Below are 19,910 nucleotides of genomic sequence, written 5' to 3' on the forward strand. Positions count from 1 at the left end.
AAGGAAAGGACTCCAAAATCTGCCCCGACCATTCGCAGTTTTAATTTTTAAATACGTTTCTTAAGAATAAATCCCTTTGAAATCATGGCGACCTATATTAATGTTTCAGATTACTGTTAGGATTTACTGCGGTTGTTAAAATAACTTCAGTGAAAACAATCGCCAAGCAGTACCTGTTTCTGACTGAAGTCTTAAAAAAGTCAGCCTACCAAATTGGCAGAAGTCACTAGCTAAGCACCTGGACTCAGAGTTTGTGAAAGTGTCCCATCAACTTTTGGCTTCATCAAACTGACATCTTCTTCATTTCTTCATGAAATTGGAATTTTCTTCATTTCAGTTTGCCTAGATTGGCTTTGGTTGACTCAACAAGAAGTCAATGGAGAGTTCAATCAAAAAAAGCAGGAAAATAGTCCAAACTAGGTGGGAGGTCTGCAGTCTTCTACTTGAAAACTTTGGAAGGAAGAGTTAGTTCAACTCACAAACTACATGTAATACTAACACTGCCTCTTCAATAAAACATCTTTTAAATGCAAAATTTGTTTTTCCCTTATGTATATAGCATATTTAACAGTTTTATTTAGTTCTTAACACTTTCAAATGTTGCATTTTTCTGCACTTCTTTAGTGGAATCCTAATTTCCGTCTAAGAAGCAAGGTTAGGATGAGCATCTTCGGAGTGAGTTCTGAGAGGACAGTCTTAGCTTTGGTGTATGCAGTAGCACGGGATAAAACTCTACAGTCTGGCAAAGAGAAAAAAGGCAAGAGGCCAAAGCAGACATCTCAGAGAGGAAAGATGAGGTGAGGGTTATGCAGCAAGAAACCTGAGCAGATGTATGCAGCACTGTAGGCAGGGACAAGGACTTTAAACTTGATACTGAGTGATATGGACCACAAAGAGATGAAAGGAGATTGACAAAAAGTGAGATTACTCTAACTGGATAGAGAAACTTAGGGAGAAGTGCATAGAAGAGAAAGGCAGCAAAAAGAAAATCTAAAAGGGAAAAGGGAGAAAGAAGGAAAAGACTTTTAATGACAGAGGAAGAGAGAAGCCACGTGTGCAATAAGAAGGTATGGAAATCAAAGGGAGGTACAGGCATCTGTGTGAAAATATGTCCTCTGAGAGGGAGACTATAAGGAGCATCAGGTTTCAGTATCAAAGAACATCCTGGTAGCTCACAGACTGTTTGTACCCTGACTGTGTGTGGTCATTCAGTATTTTCATGGTAATATCTGAATGTTAAAAAAGTACCTATAAACACATTTTAAATATGGTTGCATAATTTATTTTCAACTGCATAAACGATGTCCTAAAGACAAGGCAGAAGAATTCAAGACAAAACAAATGAAAACAGGCTAGAAAGGATCTAAACTGAAGTCTCAATACTACAAAGAAGTCTGATCCACAGCAAAGCAGCAGTCTAGTTCAAGTCGTCACTTTGAAATTATTTATTAAAATCCGCCATACTGTTGCTGCTACATCACTGCAACAGGAAAAGACAAGAGTCAAATTCTGCTTCTGGAACCACAGAGATACGAAAATGCAGAGCTGGTCATCAGTACAACAAACTAAGCTGGAGTTTAGAAAGGTTTGTGTAAATTCACAACAGATGTCAAGAGGTAACACAGATAAGCTTTGCCTCTCTAGCCCATTGTATCATGCCACAGACCCAAAGAAGAAATGTCTTCAGTTCCAAACATGCGCGTTCTCAGATGTGGATTTAGAAATCCTCATACAGGTAAATTCTGTAATTCATTGGACGTTTCCTTGTCAGAATTACTCGAACAAGACACAAGCATTTCTTGTTTATCATTTAGCATTAATATTCAAGCAGCATAGAAATTCTGTGGAATCCCTTTCACATCCAGGCCTGTTATCTGTTCAAAGAATAAGAGAAAGGAAGAAGATAAATTTCTGTCTGATTAAAATGGAAACATACAAATGTTGTACAACAAATATCATAGCAACCGACCCCTACATCTGCTACAAGGAAAGCCCCCGAAGAGTCATTACCTGGAGTCCTTTGGAGCAAAGTGTACTCAGATGTTATAGTGACTGGCAACAACACAAAGCCCTAAGATTAATCTTTAAGATTATCAAACATCACTCAATAATTTTGCTAATTCACACACTTTCTGTGGCCCTTACATATGGTTCTTATCTCCGTATTAGCCAAACAAGTCATATTAACTTTTAATGCACTCTGCCCATGCAAAACAAATGTGAATTTCGAAATTAGCAACTTCCTTTTATAACAGGAGAATTGAAGAACAGAGATAAAAAAGGCAAGATTCATAATGAGATTCTGGTATTTAATTCTCATGTGAGCTCCTAGATTCTGCTGATTCAAGAATCTATTGGTTCTTGACCGTGGGAAATCTGTTCCAAGCACTGCCTTGCATTAGAAGGTCCCGGATCCCAAATTAGATCCTCAGGTCCCTCTTGCATCAGGCCTTTATCCTATATCCAAACTTATATTAAGGTTTTGCATTTGTTTTTGTTTTCCATTTCCCCTCATTTACAGCACTTCCCTTTCACAGTATGGTCACCTCTCAGGGAATGATAGTAATTGCTCTTTCAGAACTATCTTTTATTCTCGTGGTGTACCTTTTACTAATGCACTGGAATAGAAAATAAAATAACCAAGAGAGAAACACATTTTGAATTCAAGAGCCCTAGAGAGAAATGTGATTAGTGATTACTCAAAATATATCATCCACTTTTAACAGACTAAAAGAATCCCAAGCAAGACGTTCCTTGCAAAGTTTTGCCCTGGTGAACTTTAACATCTGATTTTTAGAAATGGCAATCTGTTTTGTAAACCTTTAGATACCTTGGCACAATTAAGAAAGGAAAACTAAGGGAGTGAAATTTCCCAAACTGATAAAACCATACTAAGAAATAGGAGCAATGCACAATTTTTCAGAATATATTAAGGAATACACTAGGAAGGACATGGCAGATCCAGAACCACCAGTCGCATGCCTCGCTCTCAGAGTGTGAAGCTTGGCAGGTCTGATTTACAGAAAGAAATAAGATCTGGTCACCTTGAAAATCTCTCCTGCCTGAGGTTCCTTTGCTAAGGCTGTCTCGTCCAGTCCATCATATGCAGAAGTCACATACATTTCTGAATAGTCTTTTCCACCAAAGCAGCAAGAGGTGATCCTGGAAGCAGGCAGCATCACGGTTTGGATTCTTTTTCCTGGAAAAAATATACAATTGTTTCCTAATTTCTATTTTCTAGGAAGCATGTAAATATTAATTTACTATTAACAAATATGGTGCAGCTGTGGCATTTACACAGAACATGAAGAAGGCAGTTTCCTTTCAGGCAGAGGCCATATCCGAAAGAACAGTTTAAGGGGAAATGAAAATCTTCCACCTGCTTCATGTCTAATAATTTTTCAGCCCCTCTCCTAGAACCATGAGGCTTCATTTCTTTTTCTCAAAATGAAACAATAAAGTATGTGAAGCCAGAGAGGGCAGAGACACGTGGGGCCTGAGATAGCTGTCACTTCCTAACAGCATTTCCCAGTTAAACATTTCGGTGGTGAGGGAAAATGTTCTTTTATTTTAATTGCAAATTTAAAATGTTTTTCACAATGGGTATGTGGGGCCAATTTTTAAAAAGTGGCGTTAAAAGGAAGGAGACAATCTTCATCAGCAAACCATGTGAGCAGAGGTACTTGGTATGCAGAAGGTGTTGGCAGGCAGCCGGGCAGTGCCCTTCACCTGATCAGGGCCTGGACCAGTGCTGCGCAGGGCAATCCGTGGGGCAGAAACAGGCAATAAAAGACTCCTGCTTATCTTACACTCGAGACATCCCTCCTGGCTGCCTTTCCTGAACCCTTTTGCTCCATGACATGTAACTTAAATCAAATTACTGGAATTTTGTACAAACATCCCCTCTGAGGACAGCATGGCTCACATGCCCAGCATGATTTAGCGGTGGTGGCTGTCGAGGTTATTTCTTGGGGGAGTGCACTCCCCAAGCACCATTAACGTTCCTTTGGAGCAGGTGGGGCAAACCCCCCCAACTCCGCTGCCTCATTTTACCAACTGGAGTATTAAATCCATGGTGGTTTATGGTAATACGTAATGCTTTGAATTGCAGCAGCTGAGGAGCAAACACTTCCTCGTAACAGAACAACTCAATGCAGAACAAAACAACTAATTGATACAAAACGAAAATACTTTAAAACTGTGGCCCAGCAATCAAACAGGCTTACCATAAGCAGAATTACAGACCACGACTGGTGGAGGCCTTACCTGTCTCTGGATCTAAACGAATCACTCTGCCACCGTCAATACAGGCCACCCAGAGCTTCCCTTCTGTGTCAATGCACATCCCATCAGGCATTTGCTCCTCCTTTTCTAAATGGTACACAAGTTTCGGGCAGGCTGCAGGAAGAATGGTGAAGCCACTATTATGTGAACTAGTACAGCTTCTGTACCAGATCCCAGTCTAACATCTTCCATGCTCTTGCAAGCGGATAGGTTTGTTTTCTATGAGGAAGACACACACTGCAAAATTTGTATTACACATGCATTTAGCAGCTCCTGTTAAAAGCATAATTTAGGCTGGCAGACACAAGCCCCCAGTGGAGCCATTGTGGTTTGAGATTGTACTGAATTAGGACACTTCTTATTTTATCAAGGGAAGAGAACAAAATGTCTCTGTCCCTATTATTAACCTACTAGCTGCATGCCATACCATGACTACCACAAATGCAATAACTTTTGCTAGGCTCAAGGCAGCCTGAATGTCTTTTTATGAGCAATAAATCGCATAAATAATGAGTCTAATTTAAATGTCAGTAATAAATAATCTCTCCCAGGCGAAGATCAAGACCTTTATTTATTTTAATGGCCAATAAAGCTACCAGTTTTAATTAGGCCTGGACACCAGCAGTTAGAAGTCTAACTGCAATGCAGAAAATGGTTCTTTATAGACATGTAGGTCCACATGTGTGCAGTCCATGGAGCTGTGCCCATGGGTAGAGTTCTGCCTGCTCAGGCCTCAATGCAATATTGTTATTATGCCACTCTAAAACAGATATTCACCAGCATAAAACCAAGCCTGGGGAAACTCAAGCTCATTATAATATTTATTTGGGAAAAAGTTACCTCAAATCTTCTTTATAAACCTTATGTCCTAAAATCTATAGAAATAAACAGCAGAGGAAACTGAAATCTAATTGAGTAATTGTAATTAATTTGTATGATTTTCACCTACGACTACACAAACTTCACACTGGTTAGAATACTAAGGGAGTCAGTTTGGTCATTTAACTGCCCATAGATGTGACATTTGTCTCAGATGAATTTTTGCCTTTAAGACAGATTGATACAACAAAAAAATATTTCATGGAGTTTTGAAATTAACTTACATCAGTTTTGCTTGTACTTCTATTTCCTTTTTGCAAATACTATAATTAAAATGTTTTCCCCAGAAAGTGAATTTAAGTGAAATCTGCCCAACATCTGCAGGCGATTTTAACTTCAGAGTTGAGAAAACTCAGTCACAATGGTAACTTAATTTTTTAATATACTTCTGCAATGTACTTGCATATGCATTCTGCATTTTCATCTGCATCCGCATATATGCAGCTAGTAGAGTCAAAGTGTTCCAGTAGATGGCACTCACGAATAAATGGCACCCTGTAAGCTAGTTCTGCAGTATCAAGGGCATCCTTCCTGCAACTCCGTAAACAGGTCAAAGTATGATGCACCTATTTAGGTGAAAGTGCTAACATTTTATATTTTCACAATACAAAAATGTGACAAGATTGTTCACCAAACACATCTGCATTGTAACTAGATTTGAGAAAAATCACAGTCAGCCTGCTAGCAAGCTGTAAACAGAAGAAAATATGAAATTTATCAAATTAATCAATCATTAGCCCTTACACAACCAGGTCTGCTGCAGAAAGAGAAATAATACTGCTTGTCACCAAATTTAGAAAAGCATTTGTACCGATCTTGCCGGTGTGCACATCATAGCTGAAGGCATGCACAGCATATGTCAGGCTGTCAATGTGAAAGAAGGTCCTGTGATCCAGAGACCAGTCCAGACCATTGGAGATGTCCACCTGGTCCAATTGTTTCACTACAGAATAGTCAGGGTAAAGAGTGTAGAGAGCTCCTTGTCGTCTCGCTCGCACCCCAGGCACTGTCTCTTCAGCCATCGTACCTGAAACAAAAGTGGGAGCATCGGTCAGAGAGGAGAAGCTTGTTCCCACAAGAGTGGCTTCCTCATGCTTCATCAAAAACCTCCCTTTAGTTTTAGTAAGAAGTCCTAATGCTTTTCTTTAAGTTTTTATGACATGACCTATTATTCATTCAACTCTGAACACCCCCAGCATATATTGCCTGGGCTGCCTAAAAAGGGGAGAACAACATCTCCATCCCAAAGTAGTGCACAGTGATGAGAGAGCTGTTGCAAGGATGGAGAGGTTGTAGAAATGGGCCCTGAGAGGTCCTGAACACCAAAGGAGAGCAAAGGCCCAGTGGGAGACAGCAGGAAGGTGGAAGAGGAGAAAAATCTCACTGGCAGTGAGAAAGGGGTGAGGTCCTGTCAGACTGCTCACCTGAAAAAAAAGGAGGAAGTCAGGAGCAGCTATCTTCTGCAGAAGCCATCCTGACCACAAAAGGCCGAGTTTCTGCATTTCAGTGAGGTTTAAGTTTCAGATACCAAAGACAACACTCCAAGGACGGAAGTTTTACTCACAGCCCTCAATGAGACAAAGCAGAGATGCAGGCAAATGTCAAACGCTCAGTCTTTTTGCCATTGGCAGGCTACTTCTACAATTTAAATGGGCGGTGACCTTAAAATGCAGGTGCTGTAAATCACGGTTATCTCGGAATCAAGTAAAGAATAACAGAAGTGAGAGGTTTTTTTTAATTAATTTATGCCTCACTGTTATGCTCTTTATTCAATTTTTGATTCTCTCTGTTCTGAAAATGACAGAGCTCTACACTGACAGAATTGAAGCACTCTAGGATGGTGTTTACATTTTCTTTTAACTGTGAGGAACTGTTTCTGTTGGCCTTTCTTTTTAGAAGAGCTCAAGAGCTTGCTTTACAACATTTGGCCAAAAATGAATTTAAGGTTGATCATTCATTATGCACAGCTAGGAACAAGCGTGCAAAACAGTTTTCTTTAACTTCTCTCTTATTCTTCCTCTTAACTCTAGCAGCACATCAACCCTAAAGCATAATCATGAGTCAGATGGATTTGCTGGTTTTGGCAAACTTGAAATCAGAGAAAAAGGCTGGTTGGCAGAACAAATAAAGATCCAACTCTGGAGCCATCTTCACTCACATCTGTTGCTCTCTGCTTCCCATGCAGATTGCTGTACTTGGGTCATAATTTCTGTGGGAAGAAAGAAAGCACTGGGGGATCCTGGCTACATTGAAACTGATGGCAAAAGTCCCACTTGCCTTAGGCCAAGGCTTTCTCCCAGCACCTCTGTTTCCCACAGCCTGATGAGCAGGGCTGTATGGGAATCAGGCAAGCCACCGTGTGAATTCCCCTCTAGAAGCTATGTCCTCCTCTGTACCTCCAGAAACCTTCCTACCTGTGTGCACCTTTCACTGGCCTTTCATGTCCCATGTAAGTAGACTTTTGAAAAATAAGGTCAGTCCAGTAATAGCAGAGCCCTCTTGTCAGACAGCCATGATTGACAGCCTCTGTCCTCATTTAGATCAAAGGATTAAGGACTACTTCTCCATCAGGTGATCAGAGACTTCAGCAGTAATTTCAAAGAGGATTCACAAGACCACTCACACTTGCTGCAGTGGTTGTTGTGGGGAACTCAGGGAACAGAGGAACTGAGAGTCAGGAATAAAACACACCATAATTTGTTCCTCTTTTCTCTGGGGGAAATTTCTGCCAGGAACTTACCAGCAAAAAACCTCCCCTTTGGATCCACTTTCCCATCATTGAACCTGTTGTTGGGTTTATCCTGCTCAAGCTCAAGGACAGTGGTGACTGACTGAGTGTCCCAGTCCAGAAAGGCGAATCTCGTTCCCAGGGTGATGACGTAGCCCTTGCACTGGCGCAGCGCCACCGAGCTCACACGAGCATCTGCAGGCAAGAGAGAGTGGGAAATAGCAGGCAGCTCCAGGGCCATCGGTTGGCCGTGCCCTCCCCACTGCACTGGGGATCAGAGCTTGATCAGGGGATACCTGACCCAAGAAAGGCTGGGGTGATGCTAAGAGAGCGAGGGTAACATTTTTCAAGACTGTCACCTTTGTAACATTCCCCTCCACTGAGATCATCAGCGCATCTTGCAGGCTATATACTCTTTATGCCTTTCCACCTTCCAGACAGACACAGCTATAAGGACCGTACCTTTTCCTTTGCAAATGGCAAGAGAACAGTGCGCCTCCCTACTGGGCTTAGCAAAAGCAATGTACTCAGGTACCTCCATGCTTGCCCATGGTCCTTCTCCGGTCAGTCAGCTTGGGTCATGCCATACTCAACAATATGTTGTGGGAGGACAGGGCATGTGGCTCAGTGGAAAGTAAAGGAAGCTGCAATGTTACAGGACTCATAGTAGGAGAGACAGACTGGGAAGGATGCAGAAAAGGGACCCAAGGTAAAGCAGTGAATATGTTCACAGACTTGGCGGGGGACTCGCTTACCCACAGGCACGCTCTGCACTTTGTTGGTGACAGCATTCCAGCGGCAAACTTTCTGCGAGTTAATATCTACATACACGAGTGCATTTTCTCTTTCTTCCCAGACTGGGCACTCTCCCATCCTGTTCTTCTCCTTCACAACAGATTCAATTTTAATGGAGGAGGACATGGTCTGAAGGGAAAAGAATAAATAACATAGACCTCTTGTTGTACAGATTTTCATAGCTACAATGCTTAAAAGTGGAATTTGTAAACAGCAAAGCCCCTCCCCAAATCCCACACAATCCAATAACTCAGGAGGTTCCTGTGATTTTTCCATGGCTTCTGGTTTTATCTTATCTGAGCGCTTCTCAGTCTGGAACTGAGCTTGAAGAACTGAGTCTTCTATTTAGAAAATCATCCCTAGATGAGAAACACAAGTAAAAGCCCAAGAGAAAACAGTAAAATTTATAGCTCACATTTTTTTTTCAAGCACTTTTCCTATGTGGATTTTCTGGTGTTTACTCAGGGTAATTTCCTTTCCTCAGCATCAGCGTTTTTGTGAAGTTGCCATGCTTTCAGTTTTACAGGCCACCTAGCAATGCAGTTACACATACATTTACATATATAGAGATACTTATATAGAGACCTTGCTTTTGATTTTTGCCCTTCTGTCTAAAAATAATGCATGTGTTGTAGAGCATGGGTATCCAGGTATTCCAGCTGCTGGGGGCTTATCCAAGAGATTCATTTCTGGGCAGGTCAGCATCAGCAAGAACTGTAAGGAAGCTGCTTCCTTCCGTGATCAGTGTCCGAGAACTGAGCAAAGAGGCACCGGAAAGAGGACTAGGGAAAATGCCAGGTGGGAAGGCATGGCAGGAGGCAAGCTGCTCACCCTCAGTGGGAGGACGAGGGGTCTCATGGCGGACCGAGGCCCAGTGTGGCAGCCAGAGAGGGTGAGCAGCCAGCCAGACAGGCCGTGCTCCTCGCCCAGCCCCACAGCCTGGGCGCTAAGCCTGCACCTGCCTTTCTTTAGGGAATCCTGGTCCCATCAGTCCTGAGACTGCTGAGCTGCTAATGAGGTACCTGCCTCCAGGCATGGGAGCACTGGTGACATGGCCTGGAGCTGTGACTGAACCAGCAGCTGGGGAATGATCCTTAGGGAAAAGGACAGCTTTCCTCCAAACTGTGAGAAGACATCAGTGGGCAGAAGCTAGGCTAGATGCATTGAAAGTCTTGTTGCAGAAAAACAAGATTCTGCCTTGTTAATATACATTTATTAACTTACTCCAGAAGAAAGCACTTACACACAGGTAGTACTGACTGCAGGTTGTTGGTTCCAAAGAGCCATCTAAGCCACTGCAAACCAAATATTTCTTCCCACATCAAGTCAGTGTAAATATGCAAATGCCAGGGAATATTCCTGCCTTTGAAAGCCAGTGCTTTGTTTCCACTCCAAGCTTTTCATGTTAGTCAGCCCCATCCAATTACTGCAGCAATGGCTCCCAATGGCTGGAGCAGACTAGTGAATTCTACTATATGCCATGCAGGAAGGTGTAATTACATGATCGGCTGGCTTCGGGGGCAAAGCTGCTTCTGCATTTCACATTCCGAGCACCTGCTCCCACCTGGGTGCATTTGTGATGGCCCTCCTCACCTGCAGCCCTGGCAGCAGTGGGCTGCATAAAGAGGTCGGTGGCTCTGTGCACCTGCAGACAGGACCTTCTTCCACCAGCCCTGGTGCCCAAGCACTATGTAAACGCCCCTTCGGACTTCTTCTTTGGTGGTACCACTCAAAATAGGTGTCCACGAGGTACCATTTTTGGTAGATCCCTGAGGCCCAACTGGAGCAAATAGCTAGCTTTCAGTCCTGTGGGCTGTTTCAACTCAAACGAAGAGCCAGTCTTGCTTTTTTCTACAAAAAGCATATGCTAACACCCTATTCCTATACCCTAACTCCCATTCCTCAGACACAAGAAGACTCAGATAAGAGGCAGATCCCCCAGTGGCAAGGTGGTATATCAAGGCTGCTTTCCAAACAGCACCTGAGCAAAACAAAAACCCAAAAAACAAACACAAAACCCCTCACAACTCTTGCCATCTCTCTGGCACATCACCATGTTGTTTTCTCAGCATTCAGCTGCTATCTGACTCACGGACACTCAGCACTCCGGCACAGAGTATCCAACCCCATATGTTTGCAGTCAGAACCCATTGAATGCCCTCCAGAACACACAGCTCACCACCTGCCCTGCCCCTGCCCTGTAGGATTTGAGCAATAACCTCCATTGTTCAGCTATTACAAAACAAATAGGGCCTGATTTCCTCCCTCATTCAGCTCTGGAGGAGATGCAGCTGCTACACCCGCCAGCCTCAGCAGATTTGTCAGCTAGCTACAGATCAGAGAGAGATTTCTTGGAAGCCAGTCAGTCTCTGACATAACGATATCCCTCCAGTTTACTATTGTAATATGGGCATTGTTCCTTAGGAGGTGAGCTGGGGATAAGATTTACCTCACAGATAATTAGCTAGCATTAATATGCTTCAGCATCAGTGGGAAGAGTCAATAATCACTGTGAGCAAAAAAAGGCAGCATTCAGGGACCCAGGTATCTTTCTTGCTTTCTGGGTCCCAGGGCACATATAACAAGGAGTCACACAGTCAAGGGGAGGTCCAAACAACTGGTCTATCAAATATAGCCCTCCTTCCTGAAATAAATGATGTCAAAGGAACATTGTTGAGGATGCGAAGTCAAGCATTCAGGCTAAGAACTGATTTTTGTACACATGCATTATGGTATGAGGTGTACTTACTTTACCTCACCATTTTTTTGCATGATTGCCCCATCAGCTACATTATATTAGTAAATAAACAGGGCACTGTTTGCACTGGCCTGTGGTTTCCATGTAGTTAATTTTTTAGCATGTTTTCTGGCCTGGCTGTGGGCATGTGTCGAGTCACGCTCTCCTCAGTGGCACCGGGGCCAGGAGCTAGGAATAGGACATGTCAGGACTCCCAGCAGCAGAGTTTGGGCTTTACTAACATAAATGCAGCTATTTATATGCCCTCTTCAGCTGTGACAGCTCAGCACAGCTCTACATCAGTGCAGTCCTACTCGCACTGAGCTAGTGCTCAGAGTGGGGTGCTTGGCCCTGCTCGCTGCAGTCACGCAGCTGTTAGAAGTAGGGCAGCAACCCGCTGCTGCAAAAAACGATGCAGGCAGGCAGCACCAGGCCGAGGGTAAATAAGGATATATGGAAAGATATCCGGAGAAGTTAACCTCCCGAAATCTGTTAAGCAGAACTTGAGCTGCAGGAGTGAGTTTCTATCAGGCTGAAGTTTTGTGTCATATAGCTGTAGTATTTGTGACCTGATGCTCGGAGATCTAATGCTGACTTCACTGCACCATTGAACCATGGTATGGAAAACACAGAGCTGCTCTTGCACCTCTGAGAAGGCTGATTTCAGCAATGAGACTAGCACTAACTCCTACTCCGGCAGAGGAAGAAAGTTACCAAATGTCCAAGAGCCAGTGTGTAATCGTTTCATTGATGGTTTCATTGATTCCGTTGGTTCATATTAAACCTTTCCGTTCCCACCACCTCCCATTTCATTTACTGCCCGTTCTTCAGCTTCTGTAATAACAAAGCAGAGGCCCTGCAGATAAGCAGCTACAAAACACTGATTCACAGACCCATCCTGCGCACAGAGGAATATGCAATCAAGTGATTAACAACTGTTTCATAATGCACAGGCAGGAGAAAAACAAACCTGGGTTGTACCCACTGCCTTTTTACTCGTTTCTGGAGCTGAACTGTTTGGCTTTACAGCCAGAATGCCTTTTTAAAGGACTTTTAGCTTTGCCCTCTTAAAAGCAAACTGGAAAAAAACCATGGAAATCTAAAAAACACCCCATCTCCTCCCCAAGACACAGAGACATAGGTTGAAACTCTACACGGACAGAAATGACACACTGTCCTGGGTGCTGGCGCCACTGCGCCAGGATGCCCAGACACAGGTACTGCTGCCCAAGGCAGGTGCTCCTGCAGTGGCCCGAGGGCCGGGCCCTTGGTGACGCATGGCGCTGAGGGACACGGTGCAGATCTACGGGATCCCAGCAAAATGCCCCGACCTCAATAAACTGTGACAGAGTTTCACCAAATTTCTCAACCACTTCAGGCTGTATCATTCACAGATGACTGATGCACCCTAATAACTCATTACCACCACAAGGCCTCCTACTCTCCCTCTCTCTCCCTCCTGCTCTGGTCCAGAGTGACCTCTCTGGGCCAGGTATTGGCATTTCTCCAGACAGCCCTGAACCAATTCAACTCACTGACCTAGCAATTTTTTCTCCCCTCTGGGGAGACAGATACTTGCTGATGCTTTTGAGGAGCGAGGAGAGGGGACTCGTTCCCAGACCACCCTTCCCTCACACCCAGGCTCACATCCACCATCTTTGCACCAGTGCGGTTGTCCCATTAGGGTTAACACTCCTTCCTATACGAACACTCTCCTCTGGTGCCATCACTGTCGGGACAGCAGCTCCTCCTGCCTCCCGTCCCTGTGTCGTCTTTGGTCTCTAGCATCCCTGGCCCAGCTCCTCACCCCGGCTGCCTCTGCCCTTCCCCGCCATTGCCTCCTGGGCTTGGGCCAACTCCCAACAATCCAGGACCTGGCTCAGGTTCCCCATGAGTCTCCCGTGCCATGGACATCTGCCGTGTCCCACAGAGCCTCAGAGTATGCCTTCCCCAGCTGCACGCCCAGCTTTACTATTCCTCCCCCCACCAAAATAGTTCCCATATTTTTCATCCAGCTGCATTTTTTTTTTAAGAGCCGAATATTTGGGCTCAAAATTCCTTCATGTTTTTCAGAAGAGAGCAATCAAAATGGGAGATTTGTGCCTTCATGGCTGGGGTTTTACTAATGTTTACAAGCAACTGAAAACTGACTCTTTTAACAGGAAGGGTCACGCAACCTTAATAGGCAGCGCCACCCATCACGGCGCTTGTGGCCTGGTGACTTGGGATGCAGGAAAGCCAGTGAGTGGCCAGAAGGCATCTCCAGGGTGCAGCCCCACTCCCCTGCAGTGCAGGCGCCTGGCAGCTGCTTCCAGCCCCCTTCTCGCTTGGCCCCCATGATCCTCATCCCAGCTCACCGTCCCTGCCAGCACCACACTCCTCACCAAAGCCGCTGGCGGGGGGGTCCAGAGAAGACAGCATCTCATTGTGAAAGGATGAATTGACCCCAAATTTTTGCTCAAAACATCTGGTGTTCACCCCTTCCAAAGCATCCCTCTGTCTGGCATCTTTTTGTACAGCACCTTGCACTTTGCTTGCCACAGTACTAATAGATCAGAGATAAATGTGTAGGAAAAAAAGTAGCAATTCCAAGCAGAAACCAGCAAATACTGCTATATTCTCCCTAAATGAAACATACCAGGATAAAAATACACGTTCACTTTGTGTATATCCTCACTACAAAATAACGTTGATGTTTTTTCCTCCTGGAACCATGCCTGAACCCCTTACAGAGAATAAGTGGCTAAGTATCACTGCAATGTTTGCTAAGTTAAACAGTTTAAAGTTATCAGAGTTTTGAGACTGGAAGAAATATTTCCTATTAGGAATGAAAGCCTAATGGAAAAAAATCCACTGATTTTTTTTTAAAGCACTCTTTCTAGTAGTTATTTGAAAATAGCCTTTCTAATCTTCAGTACAGATGGCTTTCAGAAATGATCTTGGCAAAAATTGGTAATTACAGTATTCATAAGATACAGGTAAAACAGAAATTAATGATTGTACTTAGAGTGTTTCTTTACTGTTGCTCTTTCTCTCCCATGCAAGCATACATTATTTTATTTTTAATTTCTCGCTGAAGCTTTGAATAAGACTAACAGTTAAAGCTTTTAAGATGTGCACAGTGAAGCAATAGTCTCTGTATACCAAGGAATTTTAAGAATAATTTTGCCTCAATCCAACAGCTGAATGTTTATATCAAGCTGTAGGGCACCAATGCAAAACCCTGCAGTTAATCACAATAACACACCTGCTGAGAAGCTGAGAAAAATACTGCAAGACCTGGGTTGATGTCTCTTTTCCAGTGCTGGTCCAATGAAACTGTCTGCAGTTTTCAGAGATGATTAAAAATGTGCAATAGTTGATGTTATCTGCAGTGTAGGTAACCTTTTACATTTTCTGTTCTGTCAGCAGTCACATGAAGGATGAGGCATGAATCAAACCCCTTCTGAATGGTCTGGTTTGCAGTGCCAGCAGCAGAACATGTGATATGGAAAAATCCCTGCTCAGTATTTTTCTCATGTCATGAGAGCAGGATAGGAAAATGGAGACATTGCACCATTCATTCGCCCCAAGGGCTAGCCCAAACTTCTCAAATTTAGAAGCAAATGAACATCTAGGGTGATAAAAACATTGAGAGGAGGTTAATAAAAGATGAGAGGAAGGGTTGAGCAGGACAAGTCACTTTGAATGATAAGGGAAAATATTCATGTGATTAAGGTGTATTATCACCATTCAGACTTGGCTTCTATTCCTAACTGTGCCACAGCCTTCTGGTGTTTAGTCACCTGCTGTCCTCGCCTCTAACACGCAAAGCATGCTCCCTGCCTGGGCAAGAGCTGTGAGGCTGCTCTGAGTGACCACAGAGTACATGGGGAAGAGCTTTGGCAAGGCATCTGCAGCAAGTGCTGAGGATGCTTCAGACAGCAAAATAATTAAATGGCTCTTTTTTTTTTTTTTTTCCTTCTCTGATGTTCGCTCTTTTTTTGTGTGCAGGAGGCGAAGGTGGAAGATGCCAAGTGCCTTCCCCACCCATCCTCACCCAGCAGAGGTAGGTAACAGGGGACCCCCAGCCCCAGCTGCCGGCCACCCCATCTGGGCTCCACAGGGGATCGTACGAGGGAGGGATGAGCTAACGCTTGCCAGAGTCCGAGAGAGGCAATGCACCAGGGCCACTGACGGCTTTCCTGCAACTGGGAACGTACCCAGTTCCTCCCTGCTGCAGCAAGCAGGGCACTTGGAGTCCTCTGTGCAGACTGGAGGCAGATTCCTGCCAGCATTAAGTCACTCCACTAAATTCAACGAGGCCAGAAGCCTGGCAGGAATAGGTCCCAAACCAGCATGTAAGAGAAATGCATTTCTTTACTCATGTAAACGTTTAATCCATGTTTTCATTTGATATTCAGATGACTCATGGGATGAACATTTTTCCCAGATAAGCAAATAACAGAGGTAGACCGAATATTACCCCATCGCAGTCATCATGGATCCAAATTCAGAGATTCAAAAACTATACCTCTGAGCTGGAGACAAACTCAAACATTTCTAGCAAAAAAAGCCAGTAATGTTTCAATCTCAAATTCCTGCCAAGATCATTGCATTATGAGCAAAGCAACTGTGCTCAGGTTAAGGACCATTCTTAGACTTCCTTCGCTTCTCATCCCAAACTATAGGCTCAGTTTTAACTTCAGCCCTAACTCTCTGCTTCTGTCAACATTTTTCCTATTACTCTATACTTTCCTTCCTTTAACCTAAATAACAACTTTGAAGGGGATTTCGTGCAGACATGGATGAATTTTTTTTTCACTGCTCTCCTTCCTATGAAATGCTTTTTTATCCAGTAGAAATATTTGAAAGGAAAAATCTGTTTTAAGATAATTTTAGTGGTTTTCATTTAAAAATGAAAAAGTGCAGAAAAAATAGCAGCAGTCATTTTTCTATTAAACACTTTCCAAAGCATTTTTTCCTAGAGCAAGATTTAATGGCAAAAAACACATTTTCCCATTCAACTCTTTTAATCTGGTGACTTGACTAACTTCACCACCACACACTGCAGCAAAGTAAAATCAAGTCACGCCAAGGGACAGAGCATTAACCTCAATACAGTAAAAAAAATTAATATGATGCTTTGCCGGAGAGCAGCTCAAATGCAATAGAGTTGGTCATACTAGGCATACCGACAGCTGTGGAAGCAGTATCGGAGGACATACTTCTGATTTACTCAGATGACTACAAATGCCCTGCAGATACACCAGCAGACCATGGCCCCCTCTGTGCTTTGCACCACTGCTCAGCCCAGCTGCTATTCCTACCCTGCTGGCTCCTAGACTCCCAGTACGCCTGGTACCCTGTCTCTCTCCCTCCCTCAGCAAGCCCTTGAAGCATCCCCCAGCTCTACCTTTTGAGAGGTCAGTCATTTTAGGAGGAGGCATGTCTTCAAAGCTTTGTAGACTTTGCTTGCCAAGTGGTGCAAATCTGCAGCAACAGGTTCATGCATTTATTCCTAGCCAGCCAATTATTATTTTAGTTATTCCCACAAATTAGATATCCTACCCACATCATTAAGTTCATTTGTTTCTGATTTTATCAGTTTGCAAAGCAGAAATTTTCAACAGAATTGGCTGAAGGCGGCCATACACCTCTGTACCTCTGCCTGGTGTCTTCCTGCTCCTCTGGAGTATTTTCTTCTTGGCTCTCTTGCTCTCTCCCTTCCCTCTCCTTTTGTCCCCTCTGATGCAACTGTTACTGTTTTCTTTTATAGTCCCTAGTTTTTATAAACATAAGGTAATTGAGATAGCATATCAAGGCATTAGTGTAATATAGATATTAATGTAGTTCATAAATACATTGTATACCATATGTATTAATGTAGTTTGCAAACATTGTATTTGGCTTGTATTACATAGAGACATAGACAATACCACTGAATGTGTTACTGTGACTTTGCAAATACTTCATAAGTCATTCTCTCACCTCTTTTCTCCCCAAATTACCCTTGTGCAACTTCTTCCCCATGGGGATCCATCCTAACGTTTACTACTCTAATAACTTTACTTTGCATGTAATTTGATGCCCTGATCACTCAAAGTCATTCTTCAGCTAGACGCAGTCATCTTCTGCATTTATCTTTCCCTCCTTTTTGGAGACAACAGTAGACACAGTTAGAGTTAATGCAGACACAGCTATTAAAAAACTCCAGACAGGCACAGATGTAACTACTCACCTTGGCAATATCCCAGTCAACAACGCTGTCCAAAAAGCAAGTGGAGGCTTATCTTCTTGTGGCTTTCTCCTTTTGTAGGAAGGAGCTGATCTCTCCTCACTTCTTGAATTGGGAAGAACTGGAGCTCCCTGGGCAGTCAATACTGCCTGCTTTTTTCCGGCAGAGCTATTTTGCCCGCAAAGGATTATTTGAGTTTTCTCCAGCTTGGTTGGGAATAAATACGCTTCACCTATGAGTATAGATTTTGGTCACGAGGGGAAAAAAATCCTTCAGGGCACAGCAGCTACTCCTCCCGATACGGCGTTTCCTGTCATTGAGTTCTTACTCAACCGTAATTGAAATCAGCGCAAGTCTTTGATCAAAGAGGTAAGTTTCATTAATAAATGAGGGATTAAACAAAAAGCCAGGGAGCCTTCCTACGTGAGGGAGCTGGCAGGCAGGAGAGAAAGGCCTGGGAGAGATGATTGCTCAGTTCCACTTTGCTGGATCCAGCACTCCGTCATGAGACTGGAGTCAAAAAACACCTGTGGCACCTGTCTGGGCTCCTCTGGGCGGGAGCACTGGAAGCAGCTCCGGCCTCTCAAGTGGAGGCTGATGTGATCTATGATCCTAGTGTATTTTGGTAATACTGAAAATGCAACTCCCCTAGCACGTTCCTGTTAATTTGATGTCTGTGAAACCAGGGGTCCAACCATAAAGTCCTCACTGCATCTCCCAGGTGCCTCTCATCTAGTGATGACAAACTAATCTTTGGCCAGATCTTCCTTACATGCATGAGCTGTTGCTTTTACCTTTCTAGCACACTAAGCCTATAGAAATACCATATCCAAAGCTGCAGAGGTAACACTGCCCCAGCCTAAATGGGCAGGGAGGTGGCAGCTGGCCACAGCACAGGAAAAGTGAGCTGTGCTGAGCCAGATGAAAAGCGGAGGAAAGAGGGGAACACAAAAACTACCTTTTCTCCCCTTCCCACACCTGCATCACGACGGGAACAGTGCTGCTCCAATATTGGTACTTGCACCACTGCTGAAACCCTCTTCTCCGTATCCTTGTTTTTCAAATAAACAGAAGTACAAACTGAGGTGCAGAAATCTCTGCAACTTGATAGGAATGATACAGAGAGCTTAATTTATGTTTGCACCTACTTATTTTCTGCTGCATCTCTGAAAGTAAAGTAGCTATCAAGCAGCTCATGCTGCAGTTATTGCTAGGTTTGACTTCAGTGAGATTGAAGCCCTAAATTTGCCAAATTCTCCTTCAACTCAAACTTTCCTTCTACTGTGTTTAAGACTGCTTTGCAACACATAGAGCAAGTGGAGGCATGGTGGGCACTCAAAGAGGAGCACCCCACTTCCTTCATCACCTCACGTCCCATCTTCCAACCCTGCCTGCTGCAGGGCTGCTTAAACCTCTCCTTTGTCCAGCTGCTGGGACATATCACCACATGCTTTGAAAAGCAAAAACAGTGACTGCTGCCTCTCTTGGTCGAAAGCGGCACCGAGGCTTTGGTGTGATCCAGGGGCCAGGCAGCCACCTGTCTCCCCGCTAGACACTTGGGGTGCGGAGCAGACACAAGCAGATGCAGCAGAAAGGCATGCAGAAACACAGTGGGAAATCATCAGGTACCAATTCTTGGAGCTAACTGCAGAGAAAATGTGCAGCCACAGGCTCTCGTTTGCAATCAGTGGGTTAAGCCAACGGAGCAGGGTCAGGACAGATATTTCACCTGCTGGTGGAGATGCACTGGCATGGGAACATATAGCATGCCGAGAGCAAAAGCTGAAGTTTAAAAACCAATCTAGCTACACTACAGCCTTTTCAGCACAGAGAGGCCTGAAGTTGCGACAAGTTTGTAGCTTACAAAAGATGCTGCAAAGCAATTACAATGAAACTTCTCTTTCCCGCACATCCATGCAAGCTGTTGCCAATGGGGCACGCGAGCTCCTCTCAGCTCTCTGGCAGCTGTGGGGAGTTTGGTCTGGCAGGTGGCATGTGCAGGTATTGTTTTCTTCTAAACACAAATGGCCAAAAACATCTGGTGCTTTTCTATCATGACAGATCTCCCCAAAGCAGGCTGAGACCCTCAGAGGATGGACAAAGATACAGTTCTTGCTCCCGAAAGTTTGGTTTTATATGTGACAAAATGAGTAACTTAACGACATGCAGTGGGGAGAGATGAAGAAGGGTCCAGCTAATCAGTGTTAATTTAAGCACATCCACAGCTGAGGGTCACAAAAATGTAATATAAAAAGAAAGCTGCAGATGCA

At 43.9% G+C, this 19,910-nt stretch overlaps 1 protein-coding gene across 5 annotated transcripts; it reads right to left on the minus strand.

Moving 5' to 3' along the window:
- Positions 1–1,259: 1,259 nt before the first annotated feature.
- Positions 1,260–19,867, minus strand: LOC112988458 (regucalcin-like). Of its 5 annotated transcripts, none has more exons than XM_026108999.2 (7): positions 17,644–19,867; positions 8,647–8,815; positions 7,904–8,086; positions 5,975–6,190; positions 4,267–4,398; positions 3,045–3,199; positions 1,260–1,874 (listed from the first exon to the last, which is right to left on the minus strand). In XM_026108999.2, the coding sequence occupies exons 2-7, from the start codon at positions 8,810–8,812 to the stop codon at positions 1,824–1,826; spliced, it is 903 nt and encodes a 300-aa protein (XP_025964784.2). In that variant the 5' UTR covers positions 8,813–8,815; positions 17,644–19,867; the 3' UTR covers positions 1,260–1,823. The 5 variants fall into 5 exon arrangements, with proteins under 5 accessions (XP_025964784.2, XP_064357625.1, XP_064357629.1 ...); XM_064501555.1 differs by having other exon boundaries at positions 17,068–19,867; XM_064501559.1 differs by lacking the exon at positions 17,644–19,867 and adding an exon at positions 14,671–15,347.
- Positions 19,868–19,910: the final 43 nt, after the last annotated feature.

The sequence above is a fragment of the Dromaius novaehollandiae genome, chromosome 1, assembly GCF_036370855.1.
Source record: "Dromaius novaehollandiae isolate bDroNov1 chromosome 1, bDroNov1.hap1, whole genome shotgun sequence".
Lineage (NCBI taxonomy): Eukaryota > Metazoa > Chordata > Aves > Casuariiformes > Dromaiidae > Dromaius > Dromaius novaehollandiae.

Bases quoted from the DNA above. Each gene is read 5' to 3' on its own strand.
- LOC112988458 (XM_026108997.2), bottom strand. From the start codon at position 8,962: ATGGAAAAATCACAGGAACCTCCTGAGTTATTGGATTGTGTGGGATTT. The intron at 6,191-7,903 runs GTAAGTTCCTGG...CTTTTGTTTCAG, and splicing joins AAAGGGGAGGTTTTTTGCTG to GTACGATGGCTGAAGAGACA. The intron at 1,875-3,044 runs GTGACCAGATCT...TTCTTTGAACAG, and splicing joins AGGCAGGAGAGATTTTCAAG to ATAACAGGCCTGGATGTGAA.